This window comes from Peromyscus eremicus, chromosome 1 (genome assembly GCF_949786415.1).
Source record: "Peromyscus eremicus chromosome 1, PerEre_H2_v1, whole genome shotgun sequence".
Lineage (NCBI taxonomy): Eukaryota > Metazoa > Chordata > Mammalia > Rodentia > Cricetidae > Peromyscus > Peromyscus eremicus.
The window spans coordinates 181,627,774-181,645,747 of NC_081416.1; the positions used below are offsets into that span (position 1 = coordinate 181,627,774).

General features: G+C 44.7%; 1 protein-coding gene across 1 annotated transcript; it reads right to left on the reverse strand.

The window, feature by feature from the left end:
* Positions 1 to 16,968: 16,968 nt before the first annotated feature.
* On the reverse strand, positions 16,969 to 17,756 carry LOC131926684 (proteasome subunit beta type-6-like). Its single transcript, XM_059282243.1, is given in 2 exon segments — positions 16,969 to 17,732; positions 17,734 to 17,756. Coding segments are annotated over 2 exon segments (714 nt in total). The 3' UTR covers positions 16,969 to 17,041.
* Positions 17,757 to 17,974: the final 218 nt, after the last annotated feature.

The window sequence follows — 17,974 nt, forward strand, 5'->3', positions numbered from 1 at the left end:
CTTTCATCACCCTGTATCCCATACTGGACAGAGATCAAAGGAGGCTTCATTAAATCTGAAGTGGGAGAAAATCTTTGTTTTCATCATGAAAAACCCTAACCCTTCAGGCTTATACCCCCAAGCCCCAGGAAATAAGGAACTAAAAAGAAAACTAGTTCCAAGTGTCTCCTGACTCAGCCACTACTCAATCACCCCTGTAACAATGTAACAATGTAAAAAGATTTCTGTTAAGAGATGTGCTCAACTGTGACTGGGATAGTTGCAAGTGTTCCAAGAAGGACCACTGTGACCTTTGTGTAAACTCCACTCCCGCCCTGATACCCCCCCCCTTGAGGTTTCAGGAAGAATGTACCTGTGGACGTGACTGTACCCACTCTGTGATCAGACCATGATTTTGTGAAATGAAATTGTATGGGAATTGTAATCTTGTGGGTTTTGTGGGCTTTTCCTTTAAAAAGCCCCATATGGCTGCAGTAAGACGCGGCTCTTGCTCTTAGGAGCAGAGTTTGCCCTTCTGTACAGAAGCCAATAAAAGTCTGGGTTCTTGGGGCGCCCACTTGAGACCCTAAACTTTGGGGTCCAACAATCATTGGCTCTTAGGAGTCAGATATACATTCTTCCAAAGAACTCATACTTAATTTTTGAATAGGGAGCACTGGAGCTGTAGAATTCATTAAGGCAACCAGAGAGAGTTCTGCCATAGCAGGGAAAGGATCTTCAAGATATTATTTTATGAGAAAATTGTACAATGAATAAAGGGAATAACATGAAGCCCATTAGAAAGGCTCAGGTCTCTTAAGTACTTCATACACACTACCTCTTTTCCTTGTTTATCAGGAGTATCTGAGATGATCAGCTCATCAGAAGCCAAGGTAGGTGAGTAACGGGAGTTCTTCATTAAGGGGTGGATGCAAAGTATCAAGTTTTCCTTATCCAGTGGAATCAGGTGCCGAGGATGAATATCCACACCTCTGGGAGCTATTTTGGCCTGCCTTGACCTGTTTGCATACACTCTCTAGCCTCACAACCCAAGGATCATACAGTGGACAACTGACCCGTCCCGCGGGCCACGTTATTTGATGAGACCCGAGGAGGCACCTCCTGAAAGATCAATGGGGGTGAGAGAGAAAGGAGACCAGGCGCGTAAAGGAAGACAAAGTCAGTCTGAGTTGCGTCAAGGTCTCGTTTATTGCAAGGGGAATCGGGTTTATATATGCTAGGAGCTAGGAGAAGTAGATAGGGGTATGGAAAGTTACTAGGAGGAAGTTAGGGTAAGGTAGGGTTCAGGAAAAGGTCTCTTTGTTCCAGGGCCTGATCAACGGACCATACAGCAAACCATTATGTTTCAGGGAGTAGATCAAAAGGTACATACTGTGGTTTTGTTGAAAAATGGTTGCTATTGAAACTGTTAACGGAAGATTGGGTACACTGCTTTTTCGAAGAATGGTTGCTATTGAAACTGTTAACGGAAGATTGGGTACACTGCTTTTTCCCATGAGAATCAGTTAGGCTACTTGGCTCCTGACAATTCCCCCTTCTTTCTATAAAATGGCCAAAGCAGGCTTTGGTCATAAATCGAGAGGGCCCCTGTCTTAGGCTATATGGGGTGCAGTCCTGTCTGGCAACGTGCCATGTTGAGCTGGTCTCTGGCGACCTCTGTACGTTGTGCTCCCAGCACAGGCCCCATACTATTCCCATCATTGAGTACCCTCTAGCTTTTAGTTATAGGGGTTTTTAGGTTCGTAGGCCATTGAACCTGAGCCTTTCACCTGTTTCAATAGTTTCCTCTCGAGTTTCTGTCCGATGGTAATGTACTGAAACAGTTTTTGATAGGGCCGAATCGATCTGATTTTTGATGAATTGTGTTAGTCGTTGAAAAGCCCAAGGACCAAAGGTGAGGAGGAGAAGGAAAATGATCAAGGGGGCCAGGAGGGTGGGGATCAGAGTAGAAAGCCAAGGGGACCCCTTTAGCCAACCCTCAAACCAATTGTTTTGATTTTCAAAATCACGTTTTCTTTGTGCTAATCTTTCTCTTAATTTCTCCATTGATTCTCTAACTACCCCAGTGTGATCAGCATAAAAGCAGCATTCTTCCTTCAAGGCTGCACATAAACCCCCCTCCTTTAAAAATAGTAAATCCAGACCTCTTCTATTTTGTAACACAACCTCAGAGAGCGAGGTTAAAGACTTCTCCAGGGCAGAAATGGATCTTTCTATGGCCTCTAGGTCAGTAGTCATAGCCATTTGTAACTGCATAAGGTGGTTGCTCTGCATGAGGGCAGCAGTTCCTGTACCAACTCCTGCAGCAATGCCTCCAATACCTAACAATAGGGCAATAGTCATAGACACAGGTTCTCGAGTGTATCTGCCTCTCTGCTCAAAGAATTCCATCACTGAGCTTTCTTGATGATAAGTGACACGAGGCCATAATTGGACCATCACACAAAATTCATGGGAATCATCAAATATCTGAGCAGATATGCAAGGGGTCAATCCTGTGTTACAGGCCCAGTAGGACCCATTGGGTGCTTCAAGATAATAGCTTCCTTTATAGGGTGTCAGAGTTTGTTTACAGAGGTGACTATGGGTTGATGGAATCTTGCCCAAACAAGAACCTTGTCCAGAGACTTCAGGGAGTGTTAGTTTATGTGGCTTAGTCTGACACCTATTGCTCGGGGAAGTTAGGTTATTGGCAGTAGACTGAAAGGCGATTCCTTCATAATAAGGGGGACTGGAGGTAAGGCAGAGCCAGCAACCCAAGGTTCTGCTTGGATTTGTGGCATTTAGGTCCAGATAAGCTCCCTGGACCAAATTAAACAATCTATCTCCTGTTCCTCCAAAAGGAGTAAGGAGAGTGCCATTACTGGAGTCTACGATGGTAGTCATGGTGCTTGTATGGTAGGGAAAGGGACGAGGATGAGGTGAGGGGGAAGGAGGTGATGGCACCTTTTCATGATTGGAGGGAACTTTTTGGTCAGAGAGAACTACATTGGGTCCTACCGACTGTGGGTACAGGTTTTCTATTGTTAGCAAGATCTTGAAAATGACTCCATTATCTGTACCATCAAGATACCAGCGGAGTCCCCATGTTTTTCCTGAGGGCCATTCTCGATTTGCCCTACCCTGAGGGGTGAAGGTTATGTTTAAAGGTAATGATAGCCCTGGATTATAGGCTGTCCCAGTATAGGGGCTAAAGCAAAAATGTCTATTCGTGCTAGGCTTACTGTATCCCCTTGTAACTGAAATAAGGTCCCAAGATGAAGTTGGTTTCCAGTAAGCTGCCCCTGTAGTTTCACAACCCCATCGAGCACAAAAGAAGGTCTTGAATCCCCCACATCTAGCAGCCGTGGCTCGGCTTCTACCATCCTTAGGGCAGACATAAAAGTCAGATTGTGCTAACCTACAACGAGCTGTAGGACTAACACAGCCTGGGGCAGTCATCACGGCAGGGTCATTATCATGGAATGTCCCACAAGGGCTTGTCCAAGTGGTTTTAGGACTATGAGGAAATTGATTGCAGTTTGGAATCGTTTGAACCCCTGTACCATTTAACTGGTGTTGGCCAATAGTAGGTATATCCCAAGAATCCAATCCTGCAGCCAGTTAACAGAAGTCAGGAGTGAGTGATGGCCACCAGGAATAGGGAGCATGGTTTGCAGTAACCTTCCAGACCTCCTCCCCTGTTACTGTGAAAATTCGCCAGGTAAGCTTTTTAATAGCATGGGGGCTTTCCTTGGAGATGCAGGAGAGGGGAAGGGGGAAGAGTAGTAAGCAAACGATGAAGCAGGGGTTGGTTTTCTAAGGCTCGCGATGAACAGGTCCTGCCATTGAGATGTCCGTGGCTCCCTTTATTTTCCAAGCTGGAGGCATTTCTGAAAGAAAAAGAGAGAATTTTGTCTCAGGATTGTGTCCTGGACATAACAGTTATTTTTTCCTTAATCTAGGGAGGCAATCTGTGTAGAGTAAAGCTTAATCAGTCTTTCTGGTAGCCAACGAGCCCCATTTTCCTTGGAGTCATAAATACATGCAGACCCCTTTCCCCAGATTACAACTGGATCAGGACCATTCCATATTCCAGTTATTGGATCTTTCCAAAGGGCCTGCGCATATCCTTTTTTGGTTTCTGGGTGCCAGTGTCGCTCAACCGCAGATTTTCCAAAAGCGTCCAATGTCAGAAAATTTAATACGAATAGGGCATGAGAAAGCAGAGCTTTGTGGTTTCCCTTAAGGGGAAATAGTGTCTCTTGTGAGCTAAGTTTATTAAGAGTATTTTTTAAAGTTTGGTGAGCTCTCTCCACGATACCCTGGCCTTGAGGGTTATAGGATATTCCAGTGATATGTTTAATTCCTAATTGTAAACAAAATTGTCTAAATTTGCTACTAGTATATCCTGGACCATTATCAGTTTTTATACATTTCGGCTGACCTAGCACTGTGAAGACATGTAACATATGATTGATAACATCTTTGGTGGCTTCTCCACTATGAGCAGAGGCACAAATAAATCCACTGAAGGTATCTACAGTAACATGTATAAACTTTAATTTGCCAAAAGAAGGAACATGGGTGACATCCATCTGCCATAGTTGTCCAGGAATAAGCCCTCTGGGGTTTACTCCATAATGAGGTTCAGGTAAGAGCATCAGGCAATTTTTGCAGCTTTTTACAATTTCCCTAGCCTGTTCTCTAGTAATTGAGAACCTTAGTTTCAAAGTTTGAGCATTGAGGTGATGAAGGCGGTGCGCCTCACGAGCAGCTGCTACCTGATCATGTTCCAAATGAGAAATCAAGATAGAACGTGTAGCAGAATCGGCAAGTTCATTTCCCTGAGCTAGGGGTCCAGGTAGGCCTGTGTGGGCACGAATATGGCCAACATAAAAGGGTAGTGACCTTTGTCGGATTAATTTTTGTAATTCAGAAAACATTTGAAAGGTGGGAGTAATGGGTTGGATTACTGGGACCATTTCTAAAGCCTGTAAAGCCCCTACCACATATCTACTGTCTGAATACAAATTAAAGGAACAATCTTCAAAATTTTTAAAGACAGCAAGGGCAGCATATAGCTCCACCAGCTGAGCTGACTTAAAAGGGGTTGTCATAACATTCTTTTGGCCATTGAGGACATAAGCAGCTTTACCATTACTTGACCCATCTATGAAAAGCACAGGGGAGTCCGGGATGGGCTCCATTCGGGTATTTTTAAGAAAAACAAAAGAAGTAAGGGAGAAGAATTGTAGGAGTTTATTACTGGGCATCTGTGTGTCAAGTTTCCCTTCATAGGTGCAGACAAGAATGGCCCAGTCAGGACTACGGGTGCATAACCATTCAAGTTGCTCTTTATCATATGGCATAACAATAATATCAGGGTCATGTCCAAAGTATCGAGTGGAGGCTTTTATTCCTAACATTATTGATTGGCAAACCAGGGAAGGATAAGTAGGAAGGATTTTTCTTTTAGTAACAGGAAGATGTATCCACAGTAAAGGTACGGACTCTTGCCAAAGCAGGCCTGTAGGGGCAAAATCTGTAGAAAAAATGATCAAATACAATGGGAGAGTTGGGTCAAAATATCCCGTGTGTTGTTGAGTGATGGCCGTTTCAACCTTTTGTAACACCCTCTCTGCCTCCACCGTAAGGTATCTAGGGGATTGAGGGTCGGAGTCTCCTCTGAGGATATCCTCAAGGGGGCGTAACTCTCCCTTGGTTATTTTTAAATAGGGTCGCAGCCAATTGATATCCCCTAAAAGCTTTTGAAAATCATTGAGACAACGAAGTGTATCTTTTCTAATCTGGATTTTTTGTGTATAGAGGAGGTCCGGGTGTAACTCGAACCCTAAAAACAGGAAGGGGTATTGGGTTTGTATCTTCTCTGGAGCTATATGAAATCCTCGGTCCTGAAGTGTGATAATTATCTTTTGAGCTACATTTTGTGTTTTTTCTTCAGATTTCCCTGCTATTAACAAATCATCCATATAATGTATAATATAAACTTCAGGGTACTGGACCCTCACTGGATCTATAGACTGAGCTACATACTTTTGACATAACGTAGGGGAATTGGCCATTCCTTGGGGCAATACTCTCCATTGAAATCGAGGGTTAGGCCCAACGTGATTCACAACAGGTATAGAAAAGGCAAAGCGTTTGCAATCCAGAGGATGCAGGGGGATAGAGAAAAAACAATCTTTGATATCTATGACTATCTTAAAATATTTTTTGGGAATGGCCACAGGGGATGGCAACCCAGGCTGTAACGCTCCCATGGGGACCATGGTTTTGTTTACTTCCCTGAGATCCTGCAATAGCCTCCATTTTCCTGTCTTCTTCTTTATCACAAAAATGGGAGTATTCCATGGAGATGTGGAAGGTTCAAGATGCCCTTGTTTTAACTGTTCCTGCACCAACTGAAGGGCAGCCTGTACCTTTTCTTGAGGCATCGACCACTGATCTATCCAAACCGGATCATCTGACTTCCAAGTTATTTTATCGGCTTGGCGTGCAGGAGGAACAGTGGTCCTTAGGAAAAAAGGTCTGTCCCCAATCCTCTTTTATCCAGCTTAGGGGTGAGCATGATGGGCTGAGTTCGTCCTTGTTCAAACTTCCCCAACCCTTTGCCAGGCAAAAAGCCTGTCTTTAGCATCATTTGGGTCACTTTATCATTGGGACTCATCATAATAACCCCCATTTGTGTCAAAATGTCTCTTCCCCACAGGTTGGTTGGCAACCCCTCAACTATAAAGGGCCTTATTGTTCCAGTATTTCCCTCAGGGTCTTTCCATTTTAAAAATTTAGAGCTTTGTAATGTATTTTGAATTTGGCCTATTCCCTTTAAATGTGTGGCAGTGGGTTCCAGTGGCCATGAATCAGGCCAGTATTTTTTTGCTATAATGGTGGCATCAGCGCCTGTATCAAGAATCCCCGAAAATTGCTTCCCCTCCAAGGAGAGGTTGAGTATAGGCCGGCCCTCCGTTAATTGTTGTACCCAAAATATATCTGAAGATCCTGGTGTTGAGTGACCACGAGTTGGACCCTTATGGGGGAATTGTCCAACCATTGGGAGAGGAAGGGCCTGTGCGATGCGGTGGCCTGCGGGGATGGTGATAGGACCCCGAGAAGCCATGGCCAGGCATTTTATCTCTCCTTGATAATCAGCATCTACTATGGAGGGAACAATGGAGAGCCCTTGTAATGAGCTGGAGACTCGGCCTATAATTAGGAAGAACATACCAGGCGGGGGAGGGCCAAGGACCCCAGTTTCTATAATCACTGTGCCCTCTTCCGGAGTTACAACCCGGGTGGTGGGGGAACAGAGGTCCAATCCTGCACTTCCTGGTGTGGCTCGGGATAGGCCTGAGGAAGCTGAGCCAAGGCTGTCTGGGGCAGCGGGGTCCCCTGTTCCTGATTGTTGCGGAAGGGGTTGTTGGGATTTACACGGGGTTGTAATGGATGGGTGGGGCCCCAAAACGGGCCCCGCATCCCGTTTCCCGATACCGCAGACAATGGCTGGCCATTAATATCAGTCCTGGAATGGCAGTCTTTGACCCAATGTCGCCCCCTTTTGCATCAAGGGCAGAGCCCTGGGGGTAGATTGTTTAGATTATTATTAAAAGAGGATCCTTCACCTTGGGTGCCAGGGCACTCTCTGACGAAATGTCCTGGGCGCCCGCATTTGAAACAGCTCTTGACTCCATAATTTGGCCCTCTAATGGGCACCTGAAGCACGGCACCTATGGCCATATTAATGGATTTAGAGATCTTATGATCAAAGGAGTCTACCTCATTACATAGCTTGATCATGCCATTGAGATCCATGGCCTTAGTTTTGCCTCTTAAGGCTGCTCTGCAGGCTGCATTGGCATTTTCTATGGCCAATTGTTTAACCATAATATTTTCTAACCCATCATCTCCCAGGATTCGTTCAGCCGCTTCTAGTAGCCTGGCAATGAACTGGGCGTAAGGTTCATTGTTGCCTTGGACTATCTTAGACAGGGAAGTAGTGGCTGTCCCTGGTGCAGGCACAGCCCGCCAGGCAGCCATCGCTGCCTGGGCTGTTTGCACCAGAAGCCCTGCTGGGAGTTTTTGTTGCTTTTCCTCTGTGGCATACTTGCCCCTTCCCGTAATTTTATCTGAAGACCATGAGGCCATCTGGGAGCCTTTTTTATTTATGACAGCCTGTGTTTCAGCTCTATCTATAAATTCAGCCTTCCAGGTCAAAAATTGACTTGGAGTTAACACTGACTGTACCACTTTGTTCCATTCATGAGGCAACAAATTGCCCCCCTGAGCCAGTCCTTCAAGGACTGAAATTGTGAAGGGGGCGTTGATACCATAATTTTTCACTGCTGAATGCAAATCTTTTAAATGCCTGATTTTTAGTTTTCTATATATGACCTGGCCATTAGTACCACCCCCCTGTTCCTCCGCTAGGTCTTCCTCCTCCCCTTCGGAGGCTGAGGCGCCTTGCTCTGCACCCTCAGCGTCCTCATTATCATCCTGAGTGGTGTCAACTTGTCCCCCCGCATCCTGGGACTGAGTACCGGAGCGGGTCATTACCGGGAAGGAGAGAGAAACGGTGGGCAGTGTCTTTTTGATTTTTTCTACTTTTGGTTTGGCCTTCGACTGGGAGTCTGAGTGATGGGAATTACCGGAGGCGTTGGGAAGGGTGGTGTTGGCCTCTCCTGTAAGGTCAGCTTGTAACTCCTGTATCTGTTGGGCAAGATCCCTCAACTCTCTTTTCATAGAAAGAACATTTTTTAAATTGGTGATCTGGTTTAGAAAAGATTCCTTGGCCTCTAAGAGACCCTGCATTCCTGGTATAGTACAGCCCATCTGTCTCAGCACTGTTTCTCTATGAGTAGGGGCCTTCAGGGCGTTGGGAATAGGAGGGATATAGGGAGGCAGGGGGGCCAACGAAGGCGCCTCTCACCAAATAGAACCTGGGACTGAGTAAAAGGAGAGGGGTCATATCTTTCTTTTTCATAGCGTGCTGCTTCCTCTCCCAAGCTTACTTCAAACGAGGGGTCAAGCCATTCATCACCTGACACATTTTTATAAATGACAGGATAGATCTTTTTACAAGATTGAGCGGCAGTGGGTGGCTTTAGTAGGGGGGGTGTTAACTCATTAGGGACAGGCTCATCGATAAGAGAGGGGGCACGCGAGACCGGGGCGGCTGCAGGGTCGCCCGTGATCTCGTTGTTCTTTTGAGCCTCTGTTAGGGGGGAAGCGGCCGTTTTTGTTTTACTTTCATTTTTTAACGGAGTGGCCGCCGCACCTCCAGACTCATTATCGGGAGTCAGGCAGGGGGAGTCTGAGAGAAGATCCTCTGCAAGGGCTAATAAATGTGAAACATGCCCGTCTCCCTCTGCTTCCTTTAGAACATCTCTAATCACACCATAAAAACTAAAAAAGGCATCGGGGACATTTTCCCCGTCTCTGAGTAATTTATTAATATCTTTCCCAACCTTGTTCCAAGTCAAAGGGTGAATTCCTGGTCCATCAATCACTAACCAGGGACACTTCTCCTCCACATATTGAAAGAACTTTACTAAATCCTTTTTTTTTAACTCTTAATCCTCTCTCCCGAAGATTCCCTTTCATCTCCTTTAAAAAAATAGCCTCTTTAGATAAATTTTTTCCCATTGATCGATTGGACGACACTTACCTCAAGACTCTCCCGCGTTGCACGAGTGATGCGGTCCGGGCGTCTCTACCCTAATTCTCTCCGGGGCCCCTTTTGTTATCCGTCGTCCGGTAGGTCACCGTGCCTCGAGCCCCACGTTCGGGCGCCACTTGACCCGTCCCGTGGGCCACGTTATTTGATGAGACCCGAGGAGGCACCTCCTGAAAGATCAATGGGGGTGAGAGAGAAAGGAGACCAGGCGCGTAAAGGAAGACAAAGTCAGTCTGAGTTGCGTCAAGGTCTCGTTTATTGCAAGGGGAATCGGGTTTATATATGCTAGGAGCTAGGAGAAGTAGATAGGGGTATGGAAAGTTACTAGGAGGAAGTTAGGGTAAGGTAGGGTTCAGGAAAAGGTCTCTTTGTTCCAGGGCCTGATCAACGGACCATACAGCAAACCATTATGTTTCAGGGAGTAGATCAAAAGGTACATACTGTGGTTTTGTTGAAAAATGGTTGCTATTGAAACTGTTAACGGAAGATTGGGTACACTGCTTTTTCGAAGAATGGTTGCTATTGAAACTGTTAACGGAAGATTGGGTACACTGCTTTTTCCCATGAGAATCAGTTAGGCTACTTGGCTCCTGACAGACAACCTCATCTAGATGGCTATGGTTGGCTTGGTCCTCTTGGTTTGGGGGATTCTGCAAATAAAGACATGGTACAGCCAGAGATGGATGCACCTGGGAGATAAACAGAAGAGACAGCAGCAATCTCCCTAGTGGCAGATTCTGAGAAATACATCTGAAGATTCAAAGGGTTTCTGGCCCCCTTCATAACATTCATGTAAAACCATGTGTGAGAAGTTTGGAAATGATCCGTGATATTGATGTACTTTCAATCAAGTTCAATTGTCAATTGCTGCCACATGCAAAAGCAATTAACATGTAAGTAAATCAACAATGAATCTCTTTGATATAATCACTGTTTTGGGGACTGGAGAAGTGGCTCAGTGGTTAAGTTCACTGTCTGCTCCGCTAGAGGACTCTGGCTCAATTTTCAGCATCCACAAGGTGGCTCACAACTCCAGTTCCAGAGAATCCGCCATCTTTGCTTTCTGTGGATTCTAACATTCATGCAGACAAAACATCCATACACACACAAACAAATAAAAAATAAAATTGGAAAAAATAATCACTACTTAATTCTACAAAGTTAATTTGCAAAATAATTTAGAATTTCTATATTGACAACCAGGCAATAAACAAAAATGACAGATGTAGATCTTCCTTCTGAATATGTGAACCTTCATTTCCTGGTCTTACTTCATTACCTGGGACTTCAAGTATAAGGCTGAATTTTCCTGGAGAGACTGGGTATTGTTGTGTTCTTCCCAACTTAATGTGAAATATCTCATTTCTCACCACCAAATATGATGTTGATTCTAGGTTTCTTTAATATGATCTTATTGAATGGAGAGAGTACTCTGTATTTAGTTTATGGTGAGTGTTCATCATAAACAGATTTGGGGCACTGGTAAATGTTTTTTATCATCTTTCTTACCTTCATTATGTTTATTTCCACTTATACTGTGTTGCTATGATGGGTGATATTCATTGGCTTTTGAGTTCTTGAACCAGCTTTATATAACAAGATAAATCTTGTTTATTCATGATACATTAATCTTTTTACTCATCGTTGGATTAAATTTTTATGACTTACAATAGTGTATGTGGTGATAAAGGCATAGTAGGGAATATTTTTCATTACATAAACATCATATAGTATCACAGGGATACAGTTGTACCGGTGATGAGATCCTGTGGGATCTCCATCTCATGTGTGATCTGTCATTTCCTGGGATTTTGTTAAGTGGCATATGATTAATATTTGTTGAGGACTTTGTATTTATGTTTATAGAACATATTCATGTACAGTTTTTTGAGACAGAATTTCTCTGTGTAGCTCTGGAATTCATTCTGAAGACTAGGCTGTCCTTGAATTCACAGAGATCCACCTGCCTCTGCCTCCTGAGTGCTGAGATTAAAGACATGGGCCACCCTCCAACCCCCAGCATCATTTTGTTTTCTAATGTATTTGTCTAGATTTGGTGTTAGATGATGATTGCCTCATATGTGTTAGGTTACATGTATTGCTTTTAGGATGCAAGTGTCCAGTTAGCTTCTTGGACTTCCTTCTAGCATTTGACCAGAACTTTTTGAAATAGGTCAGGCTCATGGGCACTTTCCATGCACTCTCCTCCATGGGAAGATCTTCCTGATCCCATCCTAATTTTATCAGAGGCTGGAGGCCTCATACTTTGATCCTGTGGAAGAAGGAGGCATCTCATGGTACAAGGCCATGAATTCTAATAGACTCTGTGAATCACAGAGCTTTGAACAAGCAGGGTTAATGCAAAAGTATTCCACACAGGACCCACCCAGCCCCGAGACTGTGGTCTTCCTCACCCACTTTGTGGTGAGAATATGTCACCAAGAAATACAACATGTGGGGAAGGAGGAAAGTAATTTTAACTTTACCCACTCTGACATTTCCCAGTATCTCAGAGACTGCCTTGAGAGGAGCGATGGGGAGCATACAAAGTGAACCAGGAGACAAAGGGATGGATTGATGGAGCAGAGAGAACAGGGCTCCGGGAAAGTGCCAAGCTCACCTCTTTTTTAAAATTAGTTTTATTTATACTTTTTGAGTTTCACATCAAGCATATTGGTCCCACTCATCTCCCCATCTCTTCATATCTGTCCTCTGCCTTTGCAAAGCCCCCTCCACCCCAAAATAAAATAAAATAAGAGAAATGAAAAAAAGAGAAATAGAAAACTCTCATCTTAGAAGCTGTAGTGGGACACAGTGAGTCACACTGTGTATCTTGAAGTCCATATATCTTTACTTGTAAGTGTTCATTCCAAAGAGTCATTGGTCTGGTTTGAGTCATCTGGTTTCTGCTAGACTATCAATATTTAGCCTTCATTGGGACTCCTCTTGGATACTCTGTTATTGCCCTGTATTGTGGAGATCTTGCAGCTTTGGATCTGTAGGACCAGGCCCTTCATGAGCTCCAACAGATCATAGATGGGGAGAATATTGGGGTGGATTAACTGTAATAGCCCTGGTTCTTGGCTTTTGAGGTTGCAGGGTTGGTCAGCACATCAAATCTCCCCCATCCTCACCACCAAACTGACCTGGCTCATTCACACTATGTAGCAAGGAACAAGGAGTGGGGCTGGTTTTTCTGCTTTCATGTGCTCAGGGCTGGCTCGCCCACATTTATGCCATTAGGGCCAGCTTTACTGTGTTGCCCAGGCCAGGTGCAGGGGCCATTCTCCTGAGTGCTGCAGCTGGTGTGGTGCAGGGTCAGCTCTCCTACTCTCATCACCTCAAGGTCAGCTCTGCCTCCTGCCACAGGCAGTGAGGAGAGGCATCTCTTCCTAGCCCACAACACCACATGGCAGATAAGGGGTGGAGCCAGATCTTTCATGCTCACATACTTGAGCAACCCACTGTCAGATCTACTGCCAGTTCTACTGTGCTGCCCAGGGGAGGTGCCGGGCTTGCTCTATTGAGTGTTGCAGCTGGTGAGAGGCTGGGTCAGCTTCCCTACTTGCTGCATGTGCTGAGGGAGGTGGTGTGTGTGTGTGTGTGTGTGTGTGTGTGTGTGTGTGTGTGTGTGTGAGAGAGAGAGAGAGAGAGAGAGAGAGAGAGAGAGAGAGAGAGAGAGAGAGAAAGAGAGAGAGGTTTCCTTCTTACATCCAAGTTAGCAAATTTCATGCAAGAGATCAGAGAAGAGGAAGTTGCTATTGCAGAAGTTTCAGCCTCTGCCCTCCCTGCATGGTTCTCACAGTGAACTGCACGAAATGGGGTGGGACAACACCCGTTCATGAAGTCTCATCGGGGAAAGGTTATTTTGTCTCCTGTTTTACACATTGTTTTTTTTCCTCTCAGAAACTGCTAAAGTATTGATATGATGCAAGAAAGTATGAAAAACACTGCTGTATATTAAAGTAAGATGAGCTTTGAAATGTGCTCAATGAAAGAGTGGAACATACAGTGTCACATATAGAATCACAGAAGCAGAAAGCAGGATCTGAGCAGACAGTCCAGTGGAAGTGAAGGTGGAATTTGCATGCGTTTCTCTTCAGGGTGTTTGCAATGTCCAGACTAGAGATGGATAATTCCCTGAATGTAGACCTCCCTGAGTGTCCAGTAGTCTCACATTCTTTAAGTCTTTGTGATCATCTGTGTTTCCTCCCAGGATGCACTACTGCTTATCATGTCCCCTTTTAGGGGTGTGGGCACAAATATGGGACATCAGTGAGTCATTCCCACCACATTGGATATTGTATCTTGGTTTCTTTTTTGAGGATTTAGAATCCCAAATTAAAGTCTTCCATGTCATTAAACTTGCTGATCTTCACACTAACACTTAAATAAAGGATATCATCATAGCTGACGGAGGAAGAATGGAGGCTGTTAACTGAGCATTGATAAATGTTCCTCCTATACCTTAAGGTAAGCAGTGAATATCTTCCAATAATCATTAGTGCCTGGGGCATTAGACAGAATCCAAAGTGTCAGATGAGGAGCTGTGGTCTGGATACCAGAGGCATGGAGGGAAGGGAAATAGTGAGAAGGTTTAAACTCACAGGGTAAAGAGGAGGGGATCTCCTTTATAAGAATGTCAGAGGAGCCGGGCGGTGGTGGCGCACGCCTTAAATCCCAGCACTCGGGAGGCAGAGCCAGGCGAATCTCTGTGAGTTCGAGGCCAGCCTGGGCTACCAAGTGAGTCCCAGGAAAGGCGCAAAGCTACACAGAGAAACCCTGTCTCGAAAAACCAAAAAAAAAAAAAAAAAAAAAAAAAGAATGTCAAAGGAAAAATAGCTAATTCATTGTCCAGTGCAGAGTGGTCTGCCATGGACTGTATACAAACAAAACAAGAACATAGTAGTGTGTGTGTGTGTGTGTGTGTGTGTGTGTGTGTGTGTGTGTGTAACAATAATTATCAAACAAAAGATGGACGGTTTTTAAGGAGGGTTACTGGGAAGGATTGGAAGAAGAAAGAGGATGAGAAAGTGAAGTAATACTGTTTCTACTAAATATATATTTTAAATAATTTTAAAGAAGACAAGGGGTTCTCTTTTATGTCCAGTAGAAGTAAATGATCAGCAAGTAAAAGTCACATCCTGTCGAGAAGTGAGGTGAGCTTCCCTCTGTGAGCCAGCCAGCTATGGCTTGTGAACATCTTTTCACCCCTCCAGTCAAGCCAACAGAGAGTGGACTCCTCAGCTTCTCCATCCCGACACTTTCATTCCTCTGCATCAATTTCATACAGTCTTGTTCTGAGATGTCCCTGTCCTTTGATCATTGACAAGGCTCAGTGTGACACAAGATGTCCTCTTGTTACTATCACATCAACCTCTTCCTGTCCAGCATCAGTCTCCTCTCCCACCCAATCCCATTCCTTTCACTGCTTCAGAGCCTCTTATGGAAACCTCTGTTACTCATCATCCATGATGCTGAATGCTTCCACAGGGCTCCATTTTCCTGCACTATTTCAGGACATCTTGTCTTGACATCCATAGTTAATTGATCTATTCTTTCCTAAACAATTCCAGTTCATCTCCACAAGACAAGCTCTTCCTGATTCACCATTTCTTCTTGCTATACACACCTTCATTCATGAATACATTTATGCCTCCTGAAGTTGGATCCTGGAGCTCTTGGGAGCAAAAAAAATACTTTTTTAAACATCTTTAATGACATAAGAAAAAAAGAGTCTTCCTCTCTTGTCCTGCTCAACCACAATCATGTCCATGAGTTTAGGTTTATTATGTTGGGCACACACCCAAATCCACACACCATTCAGACTGCTGATGAATGCAGCGTTTGTGTTCAGACTACTACAAGTGCTTCTTCAGTTTTCTATCATTGTAGTGCTTTTATCACCCAACTTCTTACTGTTTATATTCTTAGTATAGCATCATGTGCATATTTTCCTTTGGTCAGAGATTTCTCACTTATGGAAAGATGAACTCTAGAATAAACACATTGTGCAAGAGACCCTCTGAAGATTGTGAGAGCCAGAGGGGACAAGGACACCACAACGAAACCACAGAATCAACTAATCAACTAATCTGGATTCATAGGGGCTCAAAGAGACTGAACTCTCAACCAGGGAGCTTGCATGGGACGAACCTAGGCCTTCTGCACATAGGTTACAGTTGTGTATTTGATCTTCTTGGGTGCTCTAACAGTGGGAGCAGGGGCTATCTCTGACTCTGTTACCTGCTTCTGGGACCCTTTCCTCCTACTGGGTTGCCTCATTTAGCTTCAGTACCAGAGGAGGTGCCTAGTCTTACTGTGACTTGATATACCATGGCTGGCTGAAATACATGAGAGTCTTGGTCTTTTTTTTTCCAGGCAGGATGCCATTTTATTTTATTTTATATTTTATTTTATTTTAAGAGATTTTCTATTCATTTTACATACCAACCACAGATTCCCCTGTCCTCCCTCATCCTGTCCCTCAATATTCCCCCCAATCTAGCCCCCATTCTCACCTCCTCCAAGGAAAGATCTTCCATGGGAAGTCAGCAGAGCCTGGTACATTCAGTTGAGGCAGGTCCAAGTCCTTCCTCCCTGCCCCAAGTGTCTCACCATAGGCACTAGGTTTCAAAAAGCCAGCTCATGCACCAGGGACAGGTCCCGATCCCACTGCCTGGGGGCCCCCTATACAGTTTAAGCTAATCCAGAGGGCCTAGTCCAGTACCATGGGGGCTCCTCAACCATTGGTCACAGTTCATGCATTTCCACTAGTTCAGCTAATTGTCTCTGTATTTTTTCCAGTCATGGTCTTGATATCCCTCCTCTCTCTCACAATTAGATTCCTGAAGCTCCACCTGGGACCCAGCTGTGCATCTCTGCATCTGTTTCCATTAGTGACTGGATGAAATTTTTATTATGACAATTAAGGTATTCAGCCATCCAATCACCAGAGTAGGTCAGCTCAGGCACCCTCTTGACTATTGGATTCCTGGCCTTTTCTAAGAGAAAGGAGAAGTGAATGGAGAGAAGAGGACATGTTGGGAGGAGGGGGTAAGAGGATAAGAGGAAGGGAGAAACTGTGATCAGACTTGTAAAAATTAATTAATTAATATACGTTAAGAAAGAGACACTGTGAAATGTGACTGCAGCAATCATGTTGGTTTTCATTTCTCAGACCAGCCCAAGATCATCTTTGCTAAGTATGCACCTCAAAGTCTGTCTTTCCCTCTGCTCAGGCTTGGATTGCCCATTTCTTCAATATGGCTCAATCTCAAGGACTCAGCTTTTTTTTTCTTTGACAAATTGTTTATTAACTTTTGCATCAGTATGAATATCTTTTATTACATCCTAGAACACTAGGATTCAGGAGGGTGGTAAAGTGGCAGTGGTGAATTTGGGTATCTGGTCTCCCAAAAGTACCTGCCGCTCTACCCCCGATTCTTGAATGGCTGCCAAGCGGATCACCCCTCCACTGGAGCCATCTCGTTCCATAGCCAAAGCGAGAGCATTGGCGGTGAATTGCAGACATTCGTCCTTGGTCATGCCTTCCCGATAGGTAGCATCAACATAGCCATAGATATATGAGCTCCCAGAACCTTTAATGGCAAAGGACTGCCTTACCATCATACCCCCCATGGGAACGGAGTACACCTGCCCTCCTTCTTGAGGGTCCCAGCCTGCAATGATGATTCCCGCCATCAGGTCTTCTCGGTATCGGTAGCACATCTCCTTAAAGAGACTGGAGGCTGTGTGTACTAGTGGAGGCTCATTCATTTCGATACTGTGGAAACCAAGCTGGTAAGTGACAGGATCAGCTACTGCTTGGGTATCGGCCACTGAGCCAGATCGGCAGCAGAAGATATGGTCATGGATAGGGGTCAGCTTGTCTGTCACTCGATTGGCAACGTAGGACCCTGTGGTTGTTCTTGAGTCTGCTCCTAGAACCATGCCCCCATCAAACTGCACAGCCATGATCATGGTCCCTGTGGAGACCTCCCGGTTTTCCCAGTCTGGGGTGAGAGCCTCCGGCCCAAAAGCCGGTGCAGACCCCTCCTCGAACAGCTAAGGTGGCCGCCATCTTCCTCTTCTGGACTCAGCTTTTTGTATTCTTACTGGGTTTTAGAATTTTTCATCTTTTTGTCTTTTTTTTAATTTGATGTATGAATACTGAGGAAGGATGGGGGCACCCAAGTGAATCAAGAGACAAAGTGCTGGATGAATGGAGCAGAGTTAAGTAAGCTACTGGAAAGTCCTAGGCTTTTCCTTTTCACTCAAGTCAGTCAACTCCATGTAGGG